Here is a 27,920-nt window from a genome sequence, read left to right as displayed (position 1 = left end):
CCTAAACAACAAATCAAGTTCAAATTCTGCGTAAGCTCAAAGGAAGGCTGCCAGGTATCTGCTTGTATGTGGTTATAAGATTGGGGTGAGGGGGTGGAAGAGAAAACAATTAAAAATACGTTTACTAAATACAGTACTTGAACGGTTTGGATGAAGGGAAATTTTGTCCGGAAAAGGGAAATTCTGAAGCTTGTGAAGGGAAAACGGCTCTGAAGGAATTGGCATCACTGGCAGGCAGCAAGTTGTAAAAATGGCGAGCAGTAGAGGTTCAGCAAGGCGACAGCCTGAAAGTGAATGCCCAATTAGTTATGTTCAAATGGATGGATTGGTAAGATATTCTTTAAAATGTTATATTAATTAGAGTACACCATTTATAACACAATTTTTTTCATATAAGTTCTCATGGATTTGTAAAACTTATCTCCACCTGGGAAATCATGCCCCGTATATGTTTAAGAATGATAGTTGGCTTAAATTAACATTAAAACATTAGGCAAGGTTCTAGAACACAGGTCCCCTTTGCCATTTAGCTGTAATAAAAACAGAAAAAAACATGCCCTGCTGGGCTCTAACCCGCCTTCACTCGCTAACGTTCGCTTGGCAAAACTGTGAATTAAATCAATTTCGGCACCGAAAGGAACATACATACATACTAACCTTTTTTAAACTTAGACACAGAAAGGAACAAACATAGTTACGAACCTATATTTGGGACCAGTGTTCTAGAACCTTCCCTAGACGTTAATATCTCGCATGGTATTAACATTTTCTGGACTGTTATTACTTGGATACTTGCCCAAATTATTGCGTATAGATGGTCAATATCGGTGTAAACTGATGGGCTTGTGTATAGCCCGCTCCCCCTAGTTCTTTGTCACCGGAACTGGAAGAGCCACTACTACTACTACTATTACTTATATCGGCAAATTTTTACTTTGAGCCAAACAGTGACTTCAACCGATTCATGTGATCCGATTCCGGGAGCAGTTTAGGAATCATTCCTAAACTGCTCCCGGAACCGGATCACATGAATCGATTACGATTACTAACACAGTGAAAGTATTGCACGATGTTAAGAATTATACTATAAGTACAAGGGCCACAATGTTACTATACGATGTTAAGAATTATACTATAAGTACAAGGGCCACAATGTTACTAAACATCAATTCAGGTGAAGCGGTGGCTATGAATTTTCAGATCTAAATGGGGGGGCCACCGGCCCCCAAACCCCCCGCTCAAGTACCATAAAAACATCCAAAATAATAATAAATAATCACACCACTACTATAAAGCTAAGATAAGAAGGGAAAATTAAAAAAAAAAACACTCGTCTCTAATCATAAATCAGTGCATGACAAAGAAAAAAAAAAATTAAATCTCAACAAGACAATAGGACAAGCAGCAGCAAACCAAATACTTTGCCTAATACTCAAATGCAAAACAAATCAAGAATAAAAATAATATGAATTAAAAAAAGAAAACACTCACCATTTCGCCATAGGAGAACATTCATGAATAATGAACTCATAACTGCCGATTCCACACACGAAAAAATAAGATACCAAGAACACATGCGCAATACTCAACATTACTCAAAAATGTTCCTTTTCGCACACACGTCGTTTTATTAAACCGAGCACACTTGCTATTATTACAAACAAGAAACCAATAAACGTCCACTTTCACAATAGGTCGAAAATATCTTCAGCTTTAGACCACAACTATGATAGGTTTTCTCTAACTCAATTCAACCAATTCAATTACGCGCTTCCCGCATGCAGCACACACATACATGCACAAAGAACATGTGACCACAGATCACATAGCATGTGACATCACACTAACAAACTACAATATGACTACACAGACACCTAGTGGGAAAAATATGAACTAAGACGTCACACCAAAGGCACGAACAGTTCCAACAAGTGACTGACGCACATACAGTTCCAGGAAGTAACTGAACCTATAAGAACCGATTAAAGTCACAGTTGGAGTCAAAGTAAAGACTTACCCTTATATCAGGAACAGAACCCAACCAACCCCTGCGGGGCTTCTAACCCGTTCCTACTACTACTACTACTATTACTGCTACTACTACTACTACTACTACTACTACTACTACCGCTACTACTACTACCGCTACCACTACTAAAGCTTCCTTACCACAACTTTTACATCTTAAATCTTTATAACATGTGATTCCGATTCATTATGAACTAATATGAATCGGTAGAATCACTATGATTCGTTTAAAATCACTGGGGGGAGCGGGCTATACTTAATCCAACTGATGTACAACTCCGTACTGGTGAGGGCCGCAGTGACTCAGTTGTAGAGCGTTCACCTCTGGTACATGAGGTCCTTGGTTCGATCCTAGCTCGTGCCACATGAACTTTGTGAACAAACCGTTTGCGTGAGTTTTCTCGGAGCTCTCCCACTTCATTCCACCATTTCGTTCATTTCTCATTACGGACTCCCTTAGGATAGCCGACATAAGCGTTGGACGTAAAACTTAGATTTCATTTCATTTTTCCTTAGGAGTATAATTACGCGACCTGACGTATGCTGTAGAAACGAATGTACAAAAACAAACTTGGGGTAATCTTCCGCAGATGGCGGCCCCAGATTAGACACACATGAACCTGTTTTCAACGCATTGCTATTTGTTGTTAATTTAATATACCTTACCTAGTATTACTCTTTCGTATCCTTCGTTCAATCTTTACTGCTAATTACAAATATTTCTTATTTTCATACTTTCTTTGCTCTTCCCTTGATACATATTCGTCTATATTGTATTACTTCGCAGTTAGTATCTTCCAATTATTAAGTGTTATATGTTCAGAAATAACAAAAAACAGTGAATCCTTACCTTCTCATTTCCAACCAAGACTATGAACAATATCCTACGATAGTATTATGTAAATAGTCTTTTAGAGGGAGACTGGAGGGTGGATACCTTATCTTTATATTCATGAAATATGAACTTCTCTTAACAGGAAATGCACTCTTATTGCCTTAGAAATTGTTCTTTAGGGAAGATTTGCATTAATGGGTGCAGATTGTCTTCAGGAAGACGAGTATAACTACAGCGTGTACACATCACATAAAAACTGCAGTGCATAAACCACAAATGAACTTAAAACACGAAGTTGTTATAGGTGCCACTAAAAAGCAAGAAACTGTCTAACCGAGTCAGCCACGAGTGCAGCAGAGACTGTAGATGTCTGGGGAGGATAAGCGACCTTTAAACAAGGGCGCAAAATTTCAAAGTCAGGCACACTCGCCAATCCAAAAGTGATGGTCGCCAGTATCTCTCACGTACAAATTATGATAGCTTCTCTCCACCCTTCCCCACGGCCTTTGGTTTGACAAAGTAAGAGATTACATCAGGGCATAAAATTTCGAAACCAAACAATTAGATTCAGGATAATCAATTTTGAATTGGACAATTTATATCAGTGACAATTTCGTGCGAAACAGAAACTGCACAGCCCTGTGAGTTTAGGCAGACACCATTCTACTGGATACGGGTCGCTAGCTCTAAAGTTCTAGTCGCCAATGGTGACTTAACGTCCGGAAATTTTGCGCCCTGTTTAAACGGTTCCAAACCCGGCAGGAACTGCTGCAAGAGTGTAATGCAGGACCCAGTCGCCAAGTCTCTGAGCGAACCGTGCGACGAGAACTTCACGGTGTAGGCATATTCAGTTGCATTCCAGGCTGAATGCCATACAAAAGAAAAATCGCCCGTCATGGGCGAGGGATCACCGCCACTGGACTAGGAACCAGTGGCGATGCGTCCTCTGGTCAGACGAATCCTAGTTCTGCTTCTTCCAACAACGGCCGCTCCAGGGTAAGCCGGAGAAGCCTACAAATCTGAGTGTGTACAAAGGGCTGTACAGAAGAGGGTGGTAGTGTCATGTGGGTGTGTATTTCGAATGCTGGTGTGGATCCCTTGATAGAGGTGCCAACCGCATAAAAGCTGTGGATGACGTGCCCATTGTGGATAATGAGGTGTTGCCATTTGTCTAGTTTCTGCGATATGGTCATGTCCTAGTATCAAGACAACTGTACAGTTAACCGAGGCAGGATTGTGCGTAAATGGCTGAACATGAGGTGAACATCCAACATCTCACCTGGCCCTCGATTTCGTCTGATTTCAAAGTTATTTAGAAAATTTGGGACATCTTGGAACGGGCCGTAAAGAGGATACATCAACATCCTCCAACGTTGACCACTCTGCGGGACCAGTTATTCAAGGAATGAGCCAAAATTGGACTTGAACGTCATCCTCTTTCATATTAACAGCATGTCACAGAAAATCAACGCTATAATCCGTGTCCAGGTGATATAACGGCTTATTGAGCAATAAAGTACGCACTTCATAATTTTTGTCCAGGGTGCTTATATACCCCAATAAGTTATTCTGATTCCGAATAACTGGTCCCGCTGAATCTGGTGCATAGCAAGACTTTCCTGGAGGGAGGGGGCTAAGAAAGAAAGAGGAGAGAGAGAAGGCTTAGTGTTTATAAACACAACAAACTATGAGCACAATTAAGTAAAGTCTAGGTGTATATAAGAGTATATAATAAAGTGTGATAAAATTTTAATACGACGCTGTCTCCCACCCAGAACGATTATTTGCTGGGGCCAGTCTTGTTACCCAGATCTCTTGGAAACGGAAGAGTGTAGTAGAGAACAGCTTATACTGTAAGGGTTAATCTTGCGCAACTGCAGACTGCACCAAATTTAAGCCTCTGTCATGATTTGGATTCTGCGTTAATAAGTATTGTACTTCTTCATCTCGGGGTTGCATAACAACGTAAAACAAAACACACACACAGAAATAAATATTGCTTTTTAAAAATTTTATCCTAGCGACTTGGAAAAGAAACTTCTTCAGTTGCTGCCGATAAACAAAGTACAGTTGACTAGAAAATCCACTATAAAATTGACCATTACAATGTAATTTTCATTTTATTTGTTATTATTATTTTGTATGAGAACAAGGAAATTCCTCTACTGTATAATTAGGTACCCAGAACATTTCTGTGTGGTTTTCACGTGGCGGGACTGCGCATGTTCCTTACACCTTTGAGCATTTTTTTTTTTTTTTTCTGTAAGGAGAAAAAAAAAATACAGTATTAGTGAATATTTGCCCTTGGAGCCTGCTGGTTGTGGGTGAAATATTAAGCGGGAACGTCAGTGAGTAAGAGGAAACATTTTTCAGTCACTACAAAGGACAAGGGTTCTGGCATCATTAAGTGAAATTTTCTGAATCTGTTCTAATGTAAATTGTGAACACTACAAGCACTAGCAGGGATGTCCAGACACGGATTCTACGGCGCAGGTTGAGTCCATGAGAATATTAGGGTTAATATTATTGTATTGAAAATATTACAAACAAACACGAGAATGGGTAACTTTCGGAGAGGAAAAGGTAAAGTTTGGATGTTGTACCCAAGTGTTTAGGGGAACAGGGATGGGTACCCTTAGCTCAAGGGGGATTTTTTAACATTATCATAATATTACTCTAATTGAATTTCCTGTTACGTAGATCTGAGAACTCAATAAAAATAAGATAGGGTAAAATTAATAACGTACAGAGATAAATGTTTTATTATATATTAATGGTAAATGGTACTTAATTAATGTTACTCGGGACTTTTTACAATCTTCGATATGGTTGAAGTTGCTCGCAAGGTTAGTGCTCTACCTAATTTGATATTAATGCGAATCATCAAAGTGAAGTCTGTCGTATCAATGGTATCCACATTCTACATGTTTTATCCATAACAGGTTTTCCAATGCTCCTATTTTTCCTATATATTTGCGTCTCTTCCTATAAGCTTCTATATTTCGTACATTTTAACGAAACCACCTATATTTTTGTGCTTGTTACTTCCACTTGTGAAAATAACATGAGCAAATAAGGTGTGGGTAGTTGGAGGGCCTTTTGTCTCACAGTAAGGTGATTGAATGGAGATTCTTCTGTGTTTCATCCTTTCCTGCTTATTGCCTAAAGATAATTACACCAAACAATATACAGTTAGCGCAAAACTTTGTCGGAGAATTAAAATTTGTCGAATTGTGTTGAAACTATTTTTTTTTTTTTTAAAAAAAAGAAAGAATAATATAGGGTCAGTGAGGGTAATTATGAGACAGACTTCACAACTTTTCCACGTTACTCAGCTTTCATTAGTTTCGAAAGCAGTTAATCTAGGCAGAAGTTTGTGGTGCCAATAAACCAACAATTTGATGCCAGGAAATTTCCTGTCATCTCATAAGTTGATGAGTAAATGTCAAATTTGTTCTCTCATAATTTCCCTCCAAAAGGGTAATTATGAGACACCGGGTGGGTAATTATGAGACACCTGTTGTCCTCAGATTTCTGTATGTGATATTGAGATATGAAGGAGTCCAATTGTGAGACTGAAATTTTCGTTATTTTGCGTTTATTACATAAAGATGTATAAATATTTGACAGTTTCAAGAAAATAACTAAGAAAGTGAAAATAGCTACTGATGTTATTCTAACATATTTCTGAGTTGACTATAATAGGTCTAAGGCTAATAGGCTATATCGGATAGTTTTATGAAACAAATTTACACCAAGTTCTAGACTTTTCACTAAAAACAACTTAGGCTACTTCTATTTCTTGATGTTTTAGTATATTAATATGCAGTTTAGGCTATTTTCAACAAAATAATGTAGGTTTTCAACTTTAAAAGTTACTAAGAAACAAAATTATAGGACTACCTAAACTACGAAATACAGCTTTTTGAAACAACATACTATGATACAAAGACAGATTCCAACATGCATCTCATAATTACCCTCCATATAAGCAAAATTAGATAATAATAATAATTTAAAAAAATGTAAGTCTGAAACAAAAGCCCAAGGGACTATTCATGCTGACCTACCAGACTTCCACCAACACCCATTGGTTTCACAATAGTGACATTACTGCACGATTAGATATAAAAGTTAATGATAGGATTTCAAACTTCAAAACATTTTTTTAATATGTTTGTTGAAAAAAATTGGTACATCCAAACTTTGGTAAACTGAAACTTAAAAATGTAGACAGAGCATTGTGAAGGATGTTACTAAATGCCTGTGTTCTTAATTTGTATTTATCCTACAGTGGTTGAAGATCATTGAGGGATGTTTCATAATTAACCTCCATAGGCAGTCTCATAATTATCCTCACTGACTCTATTATATATATATATATATAAATTTCTGTTGGTCACTGTAGAATGATCCATCGTGAATATTTTAACAATATTTGGATTTTAATTTAATTTTAGGCTGTAATGAAGATGATAAAGCATTGTCATGAGGAGTGTTCAGGAAATATGGAAGTTGCTCAAGGAGCTTTACTTGGACTTGTCGTAGACAGCCGTTTAGAAATCACTAATTGTTTTCCTTTCCCGAAACATAGTGATGAGAGTATGGATGAAGGTAATTTAATTACTAATTTGATGTTGTATATAGAGTGCGCTTTATTAAGTAAAGATAAAGTAGCTGTGAACAGATGTTAGCGAATTTGATATGCATATTGTCAATAATAAGAAATGGAAACACACTTAGACTTATCCTATCAAAGAATTGCCCATCTTTCCTTAATGATCAGTAAGACCCACCCCACATCACTCACTCCATTCTCCGTATGTACTCCAGTTTTTATCCTTGTAACTTTCTTTTGTATATTTGCTATAATTAAGGATTATGGTTTACCGAAACTCCGGTGTATATTCCTCTGTCTGTCCGTGTGTTCGGGAGAGAGAAAATCACAAGAATTACCTGATTGATTAGGCCTTTTTTGGCGAGGATGTAGAGGGCCAGAAGTTAGAAATCGAGGTGATTGTGGAGCTGATGCATCCAGTTGATTCCAAAATATGGATAATCAAATTTCAGTTCTCCGTGTATTCCTATGGAAGTATTTATGAATATTATCCTTGATAGGTAACGACCGATAGGTATACTAGATTAGTGAGTTAATATAATACCAGGATCCAAAATACTAATTTGTCCGTGGAATACGACATTAAAATGAAACTAAAACAAAATAAAAAGTCATTATTCGACAGATCTAAAGGGTTAAATAATTTCTGTTTTCAAGTGAACATTCATCTTAGAGAAGACTTCATTTAATTTGCTATATTTAAACCTAGACTTGCTAAGGTTTAGCTTGTTAAGAAATTCGGTTTACTTCATGTACGCTGTGACACTGCTACCCGTTTTCAGTAAATTCTTTTCGTTCTGTATTATCACTCGATGATTCGTTAATTAATATTTTCACCATTTTTTATTTATATTTTAAAAATAATACATATGGTTGCAACACAAGAGTCTTCGAAACGGAAATAGAACCGCTCATGAGATCAAAGATGGATGAAATGTTTTAGTTTAATGTTTCACAGTGATGCTTTTTAGGTTAAAGGAAACAGATGATTAATGAAAGTGAATGATTGTCAAAATATTATTATTATTTTGTGATCTCCCACCAGGAATTGAACCCAGGACCACGTGCGCCTTTCGGGGAGGGTTGAAAATCTCTTGGTGCACTTTTATTGTGTACGAGGGGGAAGAAGGGCACAATGGCTCATTGGTATAGCGTTTACCTCTGGTATGTGGGATCCGTGGTTCAGTCCCAGGCCAAGTAAGTTTCTGGTGGACAACATTACGTCCATAGGTTTCCTCGTTGTTGTTTCGTTTTCTTCGTCATTCTCATTTCACTAATTCTTTCATTATTATTATTAGCTCCGTGGCTAAACGGTTACCATACGCATCTTTGGTGTGGGAGACCCGGACGCGGGTTCGATTTTCGGCGGGAGCTTATGTGATTCGGATTCCACGTTAATCAATAGGTCCCGTCTTGTATAGCCTCTCTGCTGAAAGGGACGTTAAACTCAAAATCAACTCATTCATTATCATTCACATCCAATTAATCATCCGTCTTCTTTAGCCTAAAGGGCATAATAGTGGAACGTAACACCAAAAATATCATACAGTTTCAATTTTTATTGTGTGTTGTTTCACTAATTTATGTAAGTTATCCAAAATATGTTGTATAATTTCATATGTATGACTCATTGACATTGTACATTTGACAAATTACTTGCGACAGAGTAGTAAGAATAAAATCACATATAATAAAAATGTAGACGAACAATCAGTTGTCTCCTGGCGGTAAATTAGTGGGTTTTAAATCTGTATGTCGGATCGTTCTAGCATTGGCAGAATTCTCATTTCTGTCACCAGAGTATGCCTTCTATGAGAGGCTATTAAATCGATTTATACTCAGCGCCATTAATGTACGGTTTCTTTTCAGTTCTATAATCAGAAGATTCTTTTATAATCAGTATTTGTTAGTCCTTTGTGATTGGTAAAGCAGAGTTTTACCTTAAAAATCTTACGAAATAAAGTAATAATTATCGTCTAGACTCATAATCATTAGTTTCGAATTCCGATTGTCGCGATCCAGTCAACCTTATTGACTTTTAAATACAGTTTCAATTTCGTTGCTTCCGGTTTTCATAAAGGAACATAAGGTAGTTGTTAGCGTGCATACTTCGCAATCAAGGGATCCTTAGTTTAAGTTCAGTGGGAAGCCATTCTAATTCATGTTTTTCCTCAATTCCTTCAGGCCAATTGGAGGAAGCTATGTTTAATTGTAAGCTATGAACAACTTTCTCTTTTTTTCCCGCCCCTAAGTTATAAAAGTGTATTATAGATGGTTTATCATTATGTAACTTTCGAAACATCAATATAGTAACCCTACGTAATGCTACAATAGTTTAAATTTTATGACGAGTGTAGCTTGTCATTGTGCGATTTGGCACCGGGAGGGCATGAAGAGCTTGACTCGTCATTTCAGTGCAAGGGATTAATGATTCCAGCATCAATTGGCTTCGCAGGCCTATATCGGAAATTTCAATGAAATTAAAATAATAATAATAATAATAATAAATAAATAAATAAATAAAAAAAGGCGTAAGAGAAAAAAGCTTTCGGTTTAACATCCCACAAATTTACCTTGTTAGGCTAAGGGAGACGGTTGCGTAAGAGAAATCAGGTTTATTTCGTTTAATCTTCAGGAGGAAATATATCTTTGTTGCTATATGAAAATGAAATAAGCAAAAAGATATGTTTGGTTTTGGTAAATTCTGTTTTATGAAGTAATGGAAAGCATAATCATCGTGATACCAATTTAACAACTTGGGAACCAACTTGCTTATCAGTTAATTTTTCAATAATTGTATTACTTCTTGAAACTAGCATCCAGAAAAAACGTGGATATCTAATCAAACTTCTTTTTTTGTGTTCTCGCAGAGGAATATCAACTTGCGATGATGCGACGTCTGAGAATGGTGAACGTGGATCACTTCCATGTAGGATGGTATCAAAGTGCAGATGTTGGAAACTTCTTAAGTCTTCCTTTGTTAGAGTCTCAATACCATTATCAGACATCTATAGAAGAGTCAGTTGTAGTAATTTATGGTATGTATTTTATTCCTTCTTTAAATACAATATAGTTTTTCCACCCTTGGTCCAAATTTTCATTACTTTAAATTGTGCCATTATCAGAAGTAATCGAAACTGTTATCTATGAACGGTCTTTCGGAACACAAATGACTACCCCATTTCTTCTGAAAATTGAGTATTTATAATCTAATTGGTAGGCTTATAATAAGGGGTTCAATTAAGCCAAAAAAAAAATCTTCGTATACTATATAAGTATATATATATATATATATATATATATATATATAGTTTCCAGGAAAATAAGATCCTTTTAATAAGACAGCAGTATACGTGTATAATCTCAGTATCGAAAAAAAAAAAAAAAAATGATCACGACTATCATTTGCCTTAAAAATCATCAAGAATTTTACTTTTAGACTTCAAATTATGCTGTGCGTAAGTATGAAAATCTCATAGAACGACCGTTTATTTATTTATATTAGAATTAAAAGTATGGACCACCGCACTAAATTTTCTCGCTCTAATTCCGTAAACTAAATATTATTGTGCTGCATTTATTAACTACACATTTTCTTGTGAAATGCGAACAAAACTATGAAATCCTTTTCGGAAAGCTTCACTCAAAGAAAATTCACCCCCAAAAGTAAACTACCCTTTGTAAATTTTTCCATAAAGAATTACTTATGCTATATGTTAAGTTTATTAATGAAATATCAACAGCATCACATGAGTCGTATTTTATAAAACTATTAATAACAATAGAAAAAATTATCCCCAAGAGTAAACTACACCTTGTGGATGTTTGATGGAAATGATCTACGCAGCATTATAAGGATGTTAATGAAATGTTTATTTATAAAATACGAACAAAATCAACCAAATCGTTTTTGAGGATATAGTATGAAAAGAAACTCACCCTCAAGAGTAAACTATCTCTTGTCAATCTTTTCATAAGAAGCAATTTAGGCAACATAATAGAATTATTAATGAAATACTCACTCCCTCGTTGATTTTTTCAGAACATGAGCTGTGTCATATTGTCAGGTTATTAACGAAATATTTATGAAATATGAGTAAATTCGTCTGAGTTGTTTTTTGTAAAAATTAACCGAAAAACTCACTTTTAAGAAAATACTTTTTAAAGGACAAATGAATTATGCCAGATTGTCAAGCTACCAATGAAATATGATCAGAAACACCTGAATTGTTTTTGAGAAAATCATCCGAATAAAACTCATCCCCAAGAATATTACCCCTTCTCGATTTTTCCCAGAGGAATGACTTATACCACAGTATGATGTTAAGAAATATTCTTAAACCTTTAAATTATAAATTGACTAGAGCTTTTACTTGTTTGAATTTCAATTTTCCTGTAGAATCTGATGTTGGAGTGAATCGCATGAAGTCATCTTTTAGCTAAAGTAGTTGAAAATAATTGTTTAGATGGCAGTAGGGCAGATGGAGTTGTGAGGCAATTCAAAGATTGTGTAACAATTATGAGCGTGGTCAGCGTTTCGATGACTTTCGGGTAAATAATTTATATATTTCGGAGTGCATTGATATAAGAGATGTTACAATTACCTTGATTTCTCTCACATAAAAATTCAAATTAAGAAAGAGAATTTTCCATCAATGCGCAGTGTGTAGCAGATTATTTAAGAAAAAACAAACTCTAATAGCACGCAGACTTGTATACGATACAATAGCTTCTAGTGACCTTGAGAAACTATCCGTAAGGGAATCAATGATTCATTATGCACGAAATCTTCGTACTTGTTTTGCAGAAACAACAAATCAACGATGAGAGGAAGAGGAAAAGTAACAAAAAGAATCTAAGGAAAGGAAAATAAAATCATCAGAGTGAGCTTAAGGCTAAGAAGACTAAAGTAATAGAAGATATTCTCAATATTGATGAGGAAATAAACCGTTTGGAGAAGAGAAATAAATTACGTAAGAGTATTGAGATGATGTAAATATACTGCAGCCAATTTTATGTATATGCATTCTCCCTTTTTCGGTGACTGTCTGAATGCGGCTTTTTCCTTTCGTATTTGACGATACCTTCATGCGACTAACGTTACAGATTAAAGTTTCAGGGAAGATGGTTAAGTTCTTGCTTTGTGGTTTTTTTTTTTTTTTTTTTTTTTTTTTTTTTTTTTTTTTATATATATATATATATATATAAACTTTATCATTGCAATAGTTCGTATAGCCATAACCAGAATTCGTTAGTAGTGAAAGAAAGATAGAGCTTGTAACGCACATTTTGTCCTTGAAGTCTAATTGTTATTTTCTATTAGCTTGTATTGAAAGAAGACAGAAATGCTATATTATTTTGTATAAACTTTGTTTTTGTGACGTATAGGACGAAATATGTGTTTAAAATGACCTCTATGAACTATGTAATCTCAGAGGTGTTTAAAGTTCGTTTTCAGATTACTTCCCCATCCCATCTGGCAACACTGCTCTACCACGAATTTGGAGGGAACCAACTGACCATACTACCAACTGATATTTCTGCATAGTGGTCCCATCGAAACGACGAAGTGGTAGAAATGCACTTAGTCATATATCCCGACATGCTTTCGTCGATGGCCCCAGTTCCACACAGCCTATTGTATCCTGTTCCGTCTCTCCCCGAGAAACCGAATAGCTCTGAAGAATGTAACTCGTCAGACACTAATGATAAAGGTATGAGAGATGTGGACTACGCGTGTGATTTTTCCACCAGCTGAAAAGTACTAACCAAATCAGGAAGATCTTAACGATTTGATCAGAGATCTTGATCTCACTAAAACCAATGGTGAGCTTTTAACTTCAAGACTGAAACAGTGGAATTTAGTAGACGAGTCTGTAAATGTATCGTTTCAGAGGTCATGTCACAAGCCTTTTTCGCGTTTTTTCACGATGAAAGATGGACTGTGTTTCTGTAACAATGTCATCGAGTCATTTGGTATCCCCTGTAACTCTCATGAGTGGCGGCTTTTCATTTTTGATAGTTCCTCTAAAAGTTAAAAAGCAGCGTTTCTCCACAAAGGAAACAAGTATCCGTCTCCTCTCTTGGCTCACTCTGTATATCTGAAGGAGAAATACAATAGTGTGAAGATCCTATTGCAGGTAATGTGTTATGAAAAATATCAATGGGAGATTATAAGACATTTTAAAGTTATCTCAATCCTAATGGATCAAGGTGGTTTTACAAAGTTCCCATGCTACCTTTGCCTCTGGGATAGTAGACACTGGTGTGCATTACTGCAAGAAGGAATACGGACAGAATTTTTCGTGGGAGAGGAAAATGTGAATGTTAAGCACTGGTAGACCCTCAAAAGGTACTAATACCCCCACTGCACATCAAGTTAGAATTAATTAAACAGTTTGTTAAAACTCTTAATAAGAAGTCCGGAGCATTCACATATTTAAAAGGCATGTTCCTCCAACTCGAAGTTTTCACAGGCCCACAGGTGAAAAAGATTGTTCAGTGTAAAGCATTTCCTCACATACACTCCAAAATTGAAAGGGATGCTTGGGAAAGTTGTGTAGCAGTGATTCAAAGATTTCGTGGCAGTCATAAAGCAGAAAATTATACGGAGCTGATGGACAATTTAGTGGAAAGCTATGGTAAAATGGGATGTAGAATGTCTCTCAAAATTCATGTTCTGTATTCACATCTTGAAATATTTAAGAAAAACATGGGAGCGTATTCCGAAGAGCATGGGGATCGCTTCTATCAGGACATTTTAAAGTTCAAACGCCGGTATTAGGGACAGTGCAATGAAAACATGATGGGGGTTATGTCTAGTCCTTGATTCGTGAAATTGATGTACCATATAAACGTCAATGTAGGAAACGCGCACACTTTTTAAAATGATTGTGTTCAAGCTATGAAAATGTTTTGCTTTATAACGTTTATTGGAACGCAAAAACACACGGTTTTCGTGCAAGCCACTCTCTGCTACAACAGTTCTTACTGAAAATGAAGTTTGAATGGTTCAATCTCTTTGAAAAGTACACATACAATACACTTGCAAGGAAAACTTGTTTCATTTTGCTGTTTAAAAAATGTTTTTTTCTTTCTATTTACATAATAAATTTTGAATTTTGAACAAGGATTGCAAAATAATTTCTTCATACATCTAAAAATACATTGCGGTGAAACTTGGCGGAAGAATTACTTATTGATCATAAGTATTTTCTAAGGTTGAGTTCCTTTGGTTACCTATGTACAGGGTCATTCCAGAAGGATTCAAGTTCTGATATTTTTGTTTTTTGTAGGGAAATTTTCCAAAACTCCCGTAATTTCCCTTTTAGGATACAACGTATGCGTATGCGTGATACTATTGAAAGGCTGTTTTATTCTAAAAAGAAAGACGTATGAACCATGATTATCGAATGAATAGTGCTGAAGTAGTAGCTACTTAACTAAAATTCGTGTAAAATACAGGAATTTAAACTGGTTAAAAAGACAACAATCCAACGTATTGACTACTAATCCAAAGTTTGATGTATATAAAGTCAATTTCCATGATATTCGGACACTCGAAATTGGAAAATCAGAATGTCATCCCAAGGACAAAACAAATATTTAATTTGTTACATAGTGAATCAGCTTATTTGTTTCTTTTCATTTCAGATACGCAAAAGACTGCACGTGGTTTCTTGACATTGAAGGCATTCCGCTTGACTCCTCAAGCTATAGCAATGTATAAGGAGAGCGAGTTCACACCAGAAGCTTTACGAAACTTGAAGATAGGTTATGAAACATTATTTCACGAAGTCCCAATTGTTATTAAAAATTCTCACCTAACGAACATTTTGCTTTCTGAGCTGGGAGAAATGGTTCCTGAAGAGGAGGGATCTAAGTACTTGGATTTGGGAACTGCGTAAGTATCGTAAAATACATATCTAGTTTTCTCTCAGTTGCACCTGAATGATTCGCCATTGTATGTACCTATATTGGTAGATGCTAGATTGTTAGGTTACATACAACTCTAGGAAACGGTAATTATCGTGTGTTGTAAATGTTCTTCGAATCGAATCTTTTAGATTAATTGCGATTAAGATTCCAGTACTTACCCATATGATATGCATTCTACAGTATTTATGTTTGGTATCGTAGTATGAATATTGCGATGTAATTAATGAAGACTGGGCAGTATGTATGGATTTGAGAATTGCTTCGTTCAGTAGTTTTTCGTTCATTTACTATACGCGTTCTATTACATTATACTTCATGTGGAAATTATAGTGCTAGGAGTTCATTGGACACATTCCTGTAGTTACTTTGAACGAGGACTTCTTTTTTCCTTAGACGAATAGTATCTCCAAAGTTTAAATATGAGGAATGTTCAAATAAAACTCGTTTGGTATCATTTTCTTGAAGAAAATATAAGTAATAACTATATTTACATGAATTTTTTACAGTACATACAGTTACCTAGAGAGACTAATGTCGTGAGAACTTTTTTTTTTTTTTTTTTTTTTTTTTTTTTTTTTTTAACTCCCTCCATGAAGAATTTCGGTGTTGTTTTTTTGAACCTCTATACATAGTACACTGATCTTCACATCATCATTGGAAGCTCCAGACCTTGTACTATTTTTTTAGAGATCCAAAAATATGAAAGTTACAAGGCGACAGATCGAGAGTCCAGGGTTGGTAATTAAATCTTCCTACTTGAAGCGTAGGAAAAAGCCTGTCACCTTGTGGCATTGTACAGGCGATTATTATTGTGTAACAGAATGACCCCTGTCCTTATCATGCTATGGCGTTTTCTTTTAATTGCATCCCGAGCGTACTTCAGAGTGTTACAGTAACGATTTGCATTGGTGATTTCGTCTTGACCTTTCAACTCCAATATAATGGTCCAAGACAATCGAAGAATACAGTTTGTATTCCTGTGAGCATTCGGGAACTCACTGGCTCACAAATTGTGGTATTGAAGTCCCTTCACTATAACATGAATAGTTCCAATCCTTGTATTGAATTTCAGATAGAGAAAGAGATTGAATGCTGCCTCTTCTATGGCGCGAATCGCTTCGTCCACCGCCAAACGTCCATTTCCAGCTGCAGTCACACGTGTTTGGCCTGTACGAGAATTGTTCATTGTTTCCTGACATTCTTCATGAAACATTCGGGTTGGGTCAGCTACAACAGTCTTGGAGATTACGCTTCTCCATACACTTACATTACTATCACTTGCATCAATTACTATTGCAAATGAATAACAAGTCTTAATAAAGCATGAATAACAAAGCATTAATAAAGCAGTGCTTGGTTACTCCAGCCATAATTGCGCTATATTTCATGTGCAAGATTTTATTTTATTTTATTTTTATTTTTTTAAATTAATACAATACAAATGTATGTGAAGCTATGTTGGAAAACCAGAAGGCTGAAAATGTCGCTGTAGATTATCCTTCATATTCATTTAGCATTTTATCTTATTTCCAGTATTATAACATACATTCAATATAGTCTGTAAATGAAATAATTAAAAGTACTACACCTCACAACAAACTATATTTGTTTTATAATTTCAGTTCTGTTCTGGAGAGCCAGCTGCGTTGCCTGATGGATCGTGTAGATGAACTCAACCAAGAGGCTATTAAGTTCAATCGTTTCCAACAACAAGTTATTCGGCAGCAGCAAGATAAACACCGCTATCAACAGAAGAGGGTAAGATTTCTGAGCCCTTACTGTAGTTTTACACTGAATCGTTTGTAAGATGTGTATGTAATGAATTAGGGAATACGCTTTAAGTTGATAACAGAATATATTGGTTGATAAAAGTCGATGGAGGATGTTCGGATCATAATTTCGATGGTAGATAGAAACTGGAACGTTGATGCAGCTGTATATACACATATACCATCGGGGTTAGGCTCTATCTGTGTATTTTTACCTTTTAATTTGATATTCTTATCTATTCTTTTCACCTACCAAAAAAGCCTGCAGCACTTCGAAACGTTGTAAGATTATTTTGGATAGATAAACGTTAAATTTGAATTTTTTCAATACATTGTGAAAAGCGATTCTAGTGGTCAACCATTGACATGGATTAAAATTATTTAACTCCCTCGGTTCATACGCTTCATAAATCTTTAAATGTACAGTTGAGGTGAAAGTAGATGCATAGATTTGACAAGAAAATTGCTCAGTATTACTATTTCTTCAAAGAATGACATTGATGTGGAATTTAATTTATTTCAACTCAAGCTTTTTTCTCATTCTTACATGGTTTTGAAAGAGTTGTGGCAAAAGAAGCAGTCAGGTTTAAATTTACAGGAACATTTTTTTTTTTATGTTGAAGTTTTTTTTTTTTTTTTAATAAAAACGATTTTTTTTTCAGGTTTTTAAAATATTTTTTCAGTACAAGAATTCTTTCGCTTCTTTTCAGTTAACGTTTAGCCTAAACACTATTTGAAGGCTGTTTACACGAGTAGAGAAGTACTACTTCCTAATTATACTATTCACAGTACAGTGAAACCTTCTATGTTGGTCACCATAAGTTCTATTGGAAAGTAGCCAACATAGACATGTGGCTAACTTACAGATAGTGTATGTACAAAAGGGCACTAGGAAAGTTTTGTAGTACGATCTTATTTCTTATACTTTTTCAAAGTACTTTCCACCACATATTACATATTTTTCCATTCTTCGAAACCAGTCGTCGAAGAAACTCTGCCATCTTTCGGCAGAGATTTGGACACACTCATCGTCCCAAGCCCTTAGCAGGCGTCATCGTTTGTAAAACGCCTTTCTTTCAGTCTAGTCGGTTACAATCGTGCTTTCCGCGAATCGTACCATTACACTCATTAATTGTTAATAAATGTATGTATGCATTGTTGATTTCTGTTTACGTTTACTTTTGAGTACTATTCGTTTAAATACAGAATATATATACACGGGTACATGTCTATAATGTATTCGTTTTGTATAAGTTCATATTATAATTTCGTTTATGTATAGTAGTGCTTAGTAAGGCAAAATTTCATTTAAATACTCATTGCATACTCATAAAATGGTGCTATAATTGTGATAAGTTATGTGCCGTAATCATGCAGATTTTTACCATATTTGACATAAACACCAGTAATTATTACCAACATTACGATTTAGGAAGGATATAGCATGTTCTTTTGCGTGAAAACCGAAGCAGAACAATATAGAATACTGTATAATATGATGGCAATTAAATGTGACGGATGTAAACAAACAGTACATATTAGACCTAAATCTGAAATGTTTAATATGTCAAAATTTTAGTTTTTCACAGCGGTAAAAGCTGCGATTCTAAGAAATAACGGGCATAATAAATTTTTATTGTATTTTAGATGAATTACGAAAGTAAACTGAATCAGTTTTGTAGTATTTTGAAACAGTGTTCTCTTAAAACTTACCCATTGGTTTATTGTCCATAACTTTAATAAAAACAAGTTGTGTTTATAATCAGATGACAGGATGGACTACGTGAGTGGAAAGAATAATTAATTTTACAAAATGAGAATCGTGTGATTAGAAACGAATATACGGGGTAGTTTTCTTTTAATGAGAAAAGAATTTAAGCATTAAAATTAATGGGATTAATTTACTTCAAAATTTGTTTATAGATATAAATATTAGTCTGCTCCCGAGAGGGTCCGATGTTCTACGAGGTTGTACAAAGCAGAGATGGCAAAAATTTGGTATTCTGCGATTAAGTGTCAGCAAAAATAATTCAAATTGGAGCAGAAGAAGCTACAATGAAACTGTAAATTGTAAAAAGTAGTTGCAGAAAATATATATATTGCGTTTGCGTAATAAGAACACAGGTAACAAGAATGACACTTCAAATAATTATAATCTAAATTCGAACATAAAGGAGCCGTATTATATCACCTGATCGATTATTATTCCCCAATGAAGTAAAAATTAGATGCCTTTTCTAATAATGACTTCCAGTGTAGCTGTTTTGAATAAATTCATGTAGTCATGCATTATTATTATTATGAATAAGTAATTTGTCTTTGCCCTGTCACACAAACAGACAAGCTACGAGGGGGGCGTGTCCTAACTTGTTTTGCTTCAAATGTTAGGCTTATCTATGTTGTTGAAAATTAGTTAACCTGATGGCATATTACTTCTTTTGACTATTCAAATTGTTCGCTTAGAATGAGTTCCCAAACTGACTATTTATTGCAGAATAATGATGAAAATTTACAGTAAAGATTCTAAATAGTATAATAACTTCTGAAAATATTTATTAAAAAAAAAAAAGATGTAACTGATCTGCATTAGCTACTGAATACTAATAGCGTTTGTGCAATTACTGGAGATAAATTTCAGGCAGTCGTAATTAGCGGAAAGCTAATGATAATAGCACTTACAGAACCTATTAAATGAGTTACGGGATTGAAAATAAGAATAAAATCTCATTTGCTACCTCGTACTCGATCTGGATGATGGCTTATGCGTTGGTCCCTAAATATATGTTTATTTAATTACCGTATTGCTCTCCCTAACCATAACCGCATCACAGTATTAATTTAGCTAGGCTAGAGTAGGTAGGTTTAGATTAGATTAAGTATGATTGCATTATTCTCATTCTGTTGTTGTTATTATGTGCTAGTATGGTGATTTCGTGACTATGAGTAGTAATATATTATTACTGAACGAATTTGAGCAAATGAAATGAACCTTTTAGTATTGCTAATGTAAAAAAGTTATCCCTTTTGCAAGATAAATATAAACTTAAGATTTAAAATGAATATAGCATTGTACATTTAGATAAATGTGAAAATAATGAAATCCTTATATATATAGAAATATGACTTTAAGTCATTGTGCAGTCCAATGAAAGAATAATATTAATGCACAATTTACAATTTAACTATGTTACTATGGACTACATTAACAATGTCATTACTTATATGGAACATATGTAGTATGGAAAACTATTCATAAGGGATCAAGCATAGAGTGCAATTTGTATGGTACGAATTGAATGAAAACATCCAGAGTAAATAATTATTTGCTTCTTATCAATTGTAAACAACTGAATGTGCAAATGCTTGGAATATGATATAACCTGTATTAAAGTTACTATATGCAATTTAAGTATGTTACGAACTACTTTTTTAAGCCAGTTAATTTACAATGTTTCGGTATATGTATGCGACATCAACTACATAATAAATCTTCATCGGCATGCAATATATATTGTACAAGTTGTTCCCATTTGTTATTGCAGGGTCAGTCCATGTCAATTCATCCAGGTCATGAAACCCATAGTCTCAGAATGGCATGAGGATTTTTTTGTTTACTCTACTTGCCATCCTTATTGATCACACCAAATTTTAATTTGATATCTTATATACTTTTTTAGTTAATTTTTTTTTTAGTTTGGTAAAATATACGTTTTTGTTGTTGCCGAGGGTTAAAGAGATTATGACATTGATATACTAAAAAGATTATAACTTTGTTAATTCTCATCATATCACAATGATTTTTTCACTAAAATGATCACAATAAGATACAGAATAAGGTAAAAATACATTCAGTTACTTGTACTTGAATTGTTGTAGTAAATATTAGCTCAAACCTGGATATTACGATTTTTTTTAAAGAAAAAACATAAAATTTTAAAATACAGTAAAAACTTAAAGGCACTACATAAACCAAAGTATTTTATATGTATTTATAAGCCTAAAGGCATGAGCTAATGTGTTCTGAAAGAAAAACTGTGGGTTTCTAACTGCAAATATTTTAAAACCATTTATCTTTAGAGTACGGCCAGGTATTTCAAGAAAATCGTAGACCTTTACGTTGGCAGCCCTGGTGTTGTCCCTAATTGTCACAGGGACATGAACCATATCTCGTTACAAAGCTTATGGAACACAGATTCCAACAAGGTAACTTCTGTGCGCCCTTGTTTCCAACCCACAGAAGAAGAAGAAGAAAAATTGCTTTTTTCAAAAAAATATTTTGTCGTACTGTGGCAACACTGTTCATTGTCATACGCAGGAAAAAAAAATATCGCATACACATCAGACATTGGGTGGAATCATATAAAAAATAAAGGGCCTAGGTGCAATAGCTTGTGAGATAAAAATTCGAAATCTCGTATATACTATGGTCAACCTGTATATATTTTACGAAGGAACTGTGGTCTACCCTCAGGTTGGCAACCCTGGCGACTTCCCTAATTGTCACAGAGACGCGAATGATACCTCGTTGCAAAGCTTACGGAACACTGATTCCAATGAGGTAACTTTTGTGCCTCCCCCCCCCCCCCGGTTCCCAACCCACAAAAGGAGAAGAAAATAGCTATTTACTATGAGTTTAATGAATTATATATATTCATCACATACAACAGATTGAATATAATCAGTGAACGAAAAAAGAATTTACCAAATCATCTTAAAGTCCTGAAGTGGTTCATTTACTATTTACACCATAGGGGTTTTGAAGTGGAATTACAGTAAATGTTTAAATAAAACACTAGCAACATTTTATTTCTGGACTTGCATTTGTTTCAACATCTTGTTGCACTGAAGATTGATTGAACCAATTTCATTTTCGGAAAAATAATACATTCTTCCGGATGCTTTTGTGACTGGGAGGGAGGGTTACACATGAAATTATGTTACTCATAGGAATCCAGCAAACATCGTTTGGGGGCCAGTGAAAAGATGGAGCAGGCCCATGGGGATGCATAAATTTAATTTTAACGTCTCCTTCATCTTCATGTTTTGACAAAACTAATCCAAAATACCACCGGTCATCATAAGGCATGTAATGTAATTGTGCACACCCACAACAGGTATTTTCACCGAATAATTTTCTCCAGAAAAGTTGAATATTGTGCAAAAGTTGTCATCTAAACTTACTCGTTTTGTTCCAGTCGAGTCTTCCGATTTGGGCTCAAAGTGATGAAGACTACGTGTTCCAGGTACTGTCGTGGCTTGAGTGAAACGCCCTTCTAAGTTTTTTCGTGCCTCTATCAAGGTTTCTTTTCTAATCATTGTGAACTTTATATTTTCTATATTTTCCTTGCAAAAATTAAAAAAAAAAAATCGGAATTATCAATAGCATTACCAGAACTACGTTAAAAACTTGCTTTTGTCACGATGCGCTTGACAGTGCCACGTATACCGTCACAAGGAGACTTCCCATGGCTGGTGGCAAAAAAACACCATGTAGCTTTTAATCCAAAGTCTTTCATGAACTCATGTGGTTCGGATTCCACGTTAATCAGTAGGTCCACGTCTCATATAGTCTCGCTGCTGAAAGGGATGCTAAACTGAAATCAACTCAACTCAACTCTTTTTCATGAACCTGAGGGCTGTAGGATTCGCACTCCTCAAGATACCGAACGAAATTGCTACCTAAACTGATATAAGATTCCAACGGATTGTTTTGATTTGTGAAATACTTTGTGAAACAATCTTACTTTCTCAATACATTAAATATATTTTTAATTTATTAAAAACTAAGACAGTTATCGAAAGCGCTTATGAGTAAAAATAATAAAATTATATTTTGGTTATTTGATTTTAAAGTTTACTGTAAAAGCTTATGCGCAGTTGTATTAGTTCTAGAATATTGATAAATTTACTGCAGCTTAAATAATTTAACATCTTCAGCTTGATTAAAATGTCATAATTTCATTACGCCTTACATGTAAATCATTCAATGAGTTTTTCAGAAAGTAAAATGTGCACTAGTTTAACCCTTAGAAGATGCGTGGCTCATCCCTTTCTCTTAGCGCCAGTACTTCAAACCTCTGTTGCTCGGCTCCTAATGAACGTAGACTGTGCCTCCGCATGCCGAATCCGTAGGAGAAAGTGATTTTTCTTTTATGACAAAGAACAGTGTTGCCAAAGTCCCACAAAAGTCAAAGATGAATTTCATCTTCTTTTGTGGGTTGGGAACGGGGGGGGGGGGGGGGGGGAACAAAAGTTACCTCATTGGAACCAGTGTTCCGTAAGCTTTGCAACGAGGTATCATTCGCGTCTCTGTGACAATTAGGGAAGTCGCCAGGGTTGCCAACCTGAGGGTAGACCACAGTTCCTTCGTAAAATATATACAGGTTGACCATAGTATATACGAGATTTCGAATTTTTATCTCGCAAGCTATTGCACCTAGGGCCTTTATTTTTTATATGATTCCACCCAATGTCTGATGTGTATGCGATATTTTTTTTTCCTGCGTATGACAATGAACAGTGTTGCCACAATACGACAAAATATTTTTTTTGAAAAAAGCAATTTTTCTTCTTCTTCTGTGGGTTGGAAACAAGGGCGCACAGAAGTTACCTTGTTGGAATCTGTGTTCCATAAGCTTTGTAACGAGATATGGTTCATGTCCCTGTGACAATTAGGGACACCACCAGGGCTGCCAACGTAAAGGTCTACGATTTTCTTGAAATACCTGGCCGTACTCTAAAGATAAATGGTTTTAAAATATTTGCAGTTAGAAACCCACAGTTTTTCTTTCAGAACACATTAGCTCATGCCTTTAGGCTTATAAATACATATAAAATACTTTGGTTTATGTAGTGCCTTTAAGTTTTTACTGTATTTTAAAATTTTGTTTTTTCTTTAAAAAAATCGTAATATCCAGGTTTGAGCTAATATTTACTACAACAATTCAAGTACAAGTAACTGAATGTATTTTTACCTTATTCTGTATCTTATTGTGATCATTTTAGTGAAAAAATCATTGTGATATGATGAGAATTAACAAAGTTATAATCTTTTTAGTATATCAATGTCATAATCTCTTTAACCCTCGGCAACAACAAAAACGTATATTTTACCAAACTAAAAAAAATTTTAACTAAAAAAGTATATAAGATATCAAATTAAAATTTGGTGTGATCAATAAGGATGGCAAGTAGAGTAAACAGAAAAATCTTCATGCCATTCTGAGACTATGGGTTTCATTTGATATTTTAGCTGGATGATTTGAAATGGACTGACCCTGCAGTAATACAATTAACTTTAATAAAAGTTAGTTCTTCTTCCAAAACTAATATAATTTATTCATATCAGATACAAGAAAATATTTATCCATAGTCTCTACAATATTGGAATCGTCATTGGAAGTGTCACTGCTGCGAATTCCTGCATAATTTACACATTTGAAACAATAAGACCATTGCGCTGTTTTTTTTCTTTCTTTTTTTTAATGCTAATACATATCACAGCTTCGATAACAGATGCGTTACTAGATATACTTCTCTCTATTCAGTAACTAACAATTTTTTTCTTTTCTTTCTTTTAAATTGATAATCGGTATTGGATTTTTTCTATCTTCGTGACGAAAGTTAATAATGTATAATATACATACAGACGTATATTTGCCTACTACATTTTATTTATTTTTAACAAGTCTTCACATGGGGAAAGAGCGCGAAGTCACAGGGAGCGAAATCTGGACTGTACACAGGATGTTCTAACAGTTTTAGTCCAGTGCTGGCCAAACACTCTAAGCAAACTTTTGAACGGTGCGCTGGAGTGTTATCGTGGTGACGAAACCCATGTGTCTATCCTTGAGTTTGGGCGCAACTGTTTGAGAACTGTAAGAACTTGAGGCAGACATTCCTCGGTATACCACTTCCCTGTGACTGTCTTCTGTGTTTCTAAGAAACTCGCTTAACAATTCCTCACACAATAAATAATACTGCCACCATTCCTCTTCTTCACGGATATGGACTTTCGAACAGCCACGGGTGTCTCCTTATCTTCGAACTCCCCTATTTTGTTTTGAGCCTTGGTCGAGACGTCATAGTAATAGAACCAAGTTTCGTCACCTGTCACAATACTGTTTATAGAGGAAGATTTTCCATTTTAAAATTTCTTGAACATTTCACGGCACCATGAAACACTGTGTGCCATCTGCTCGTCGGTCAACTCATGTGGCACCCAAAAAGTACAAGGCTTTCTAGCTCGAAGGTGATCACTGAGAATAGTATAAACTGCTGGTGCATTTAATGTCCAAGCATACCCATATATGATGGTATGTAATCCGTCTATCTGGCTCAAGCATTTTTCTTAATGCAGCAATGTTTTGTTCAGTCACAGATGAAGATGGCCGACCTAACCTTGGAGCGTCCTCAAGGCTGAAATTTCCTTTTTGAAACTCTGGGGTACCACCTAAATATCGTTGTACGATTAGGACAATCCTCTCCAAGCACAGGATTCATTTCCTCTAATCACTGATCAGCACTTAAACCACGTGCAAAATTGCCCGGTATTCAGTTTTTGACCACGACGACATCTCCACCTTTTTTTCACTAACACAGCTGAAAGTCAGCTGACACTGAGACAATGACTAGAGCTTCTACGGTGCAGATTTGGACATGTTTAAACACGCCCTAAGCTGCAAACTCCTGTGATGATCCGTTCTGTTCTGTTACAGACTATAATGTGATAGCTTCTAGTGAAATAACTAATTATTCTACGTATTAGTTGTTATATTAGCTTTTTATTATTATTATTTTAGATTTTGGCTTTTGCATAGCAATTTGTGAAAAAAAAGTTTAAAATTACATCACAGTTTATTCATTTTGTACAGCATTTTCGACAGTAATGGAAATGGAATTTTTTTATTATACTGTTTTCCGTGAACATGAAGTAATAAAAATAAACACTTTTTGTATATAACAAGCACATATGATAATGAAAAGGAAAACAGGAAAGTAAGAATATATATATATATATATATATATATATATATATAATGTGTGTGTGTTGTTAAGTAAACAAAAACGCAGTAATTTAACTTCACACAAGTGCTAATTTCCTCATTGTAGCTAATTGATGCCCGGATCAAGCTTGTTATTTTCCATTATCACTGTATTGCGAGCGGTGATAATAATTAGAAGTAACGTAAGTAAAATGCTAATAGTCATCGCAAGAAACAAACCAGAGCACTAAGAAATACTTTCGAAGAACGTCGTCTTCATCTTCAGCGTAGGCACATTTCGAAAAGGATTTAAACCATAGGAAAGAAATTATGGATAAGTAAAAGTGCTTATAAAGAATTTTAGAAATATGCGAAGCAAAAATCTTGTCACTAGAAATAGACATATGTTAATAGTAATTCACTTGTCACTGTTGTTTACTGTTTTTCTTTTTTCATTACCTTCCAGACGGCGGAAATGAGTAGTAAAAACACTGTTTCTAGTGTCATTTATGTCATCTTTATCTGAATTGAGTAGCTTACAACAGTTATCTGGATTGGCATCACATCTCAAAGAAAATAAACACAACATTGCTAATTCATGTTCGATTGAAAAAGCAAAAGCAGCAACAGAACGGAAAATTAAAGAAGCTTATTACATTCATAAGGAGAAACCGGCACTCAATTCAGATAAAGGTGACATAAATGCCATTTATAACAGTGTTTTTACTACTCATTTCCGCCGTCTGGAAGGTAATGAAAAAAAAAAAAAAAAAAAAAAAAAAAAAAACAGTAAACAACAGTGAACAGTGACAGGTGAATTACTATTAACTATTATTATTTCTAGTGACAAGAAGATTTCTGCGTCGCATATTTTTATTTATTTATTTATTTATTTTTTGTTTTAAGGATTTTTACCTATCCATAATTTCTTTCCTATGGTTTAAATCCTTTTCGAAGTGTGCCTAGGCTGAAGATGAAGACGATGTTCTTCGAAAGTACTTCCTAGTGATGCAATTTGTTTCTTGCGGTGACTATTAGCATTTTACTTACGTTATTTCTTGTTTGTTTGTTTTTCCATATTTTGAAAAAGAAAATTAAACCGAACACTATTTTTCGCCATTTCAGTAAAAAAACAAGAAGACATAGCAAAAGAATGTTTTTGGACCAGTGCTATGAAGTAACTAGCAGATGTGTTTTTTATAAACTTTTTGAAGCTACTCCAGAGGTTGAAACAACAGGACAAAACGGAGTCCTGGTGAAACCCCTACTTTCGCTTACTATCTAATTTCCGAAAAGTAAGCTCAAATCTTCCATTTCGACTTTACTACCCTACCATCTATTTTTTTTAATACGCTCCACATCTTGCTAAAATGAGAGTGTGAAAAACAGAATTAGCTTTAACATGTCTCATTTTTATTTTCAGGCACAAGAAAATGCTGCAAGACAGGCGAAGGGTGAGCCTCCATTGCCTGAAGAGGACTTGAATAAGCTCTTCCGTCCAATTCCTGTCCCTCATCGTTTGAATCCAATGATAGTCGCTGGTCAGATATCAACATACAGTCAGCATATATCAGAATTCTGCTCACAATCGCTTGCTAAACTCTACATTACTCAAGCTTTGCAAAATGCTAAACAAGGCAAGTCACCAACGTAAAAGGTAGATAATTATAATACTTAATGATTGATTGTATGCTGAATATTGTACCAAACACAATTTCTGACGAAAAATATAGAAACTTAAATTTAAA

General features: G+C 34.9%; 1 protein-coding gene across 1 annotated transcript; it reads left to right on the top strand.

The window, feature by feature from the left end:
* The first annotated feature begins 195 nt into the window (after positions 1-195).
* eIF3h (eukaryotic translation initiation factor 3 subunit h) lies at positions 196-27,920 on the top strand. The gene is made up of 6 exons (XM_081757447.1): positions 196-328; positions 7,324-7,477; positions 10,352-10,519; positions 15,135-15,384; positions 17,042-17,177; positions 27,596-27,920. Exons 1-6 carry the CDS (start codon positions 251-253, stop codon positions 27,824-27,826), a joined length of 1,017 nt encoding a protein of 338 aa, XP_081613573.1. The 5' UTR covers positions 196-250; the 3' UTR covers positions 27,827-27,920.

The sequence above is a fragment of the Thermobia domestica genome, chromosome 1 (assembly GCF_964235325.1).
Source record: "Thermobia domestica chromosome 1, izTheDome1.hap1.1, whole genome shotgun sequence".
In the NCBI taxonomy this organism is placed as follows: domain Eukaryota; kingdom Metazoa; phylum Arthropoda; class Insecta; order Zygentoma; family Lepismatidae; genus Thermobia; species Thermobia domestica.
The sequence above is the reverse complement of the archived record's forward strand: the minus strand, read 5'-3'. Positions and strand labels throughout refer to the sequence as shown.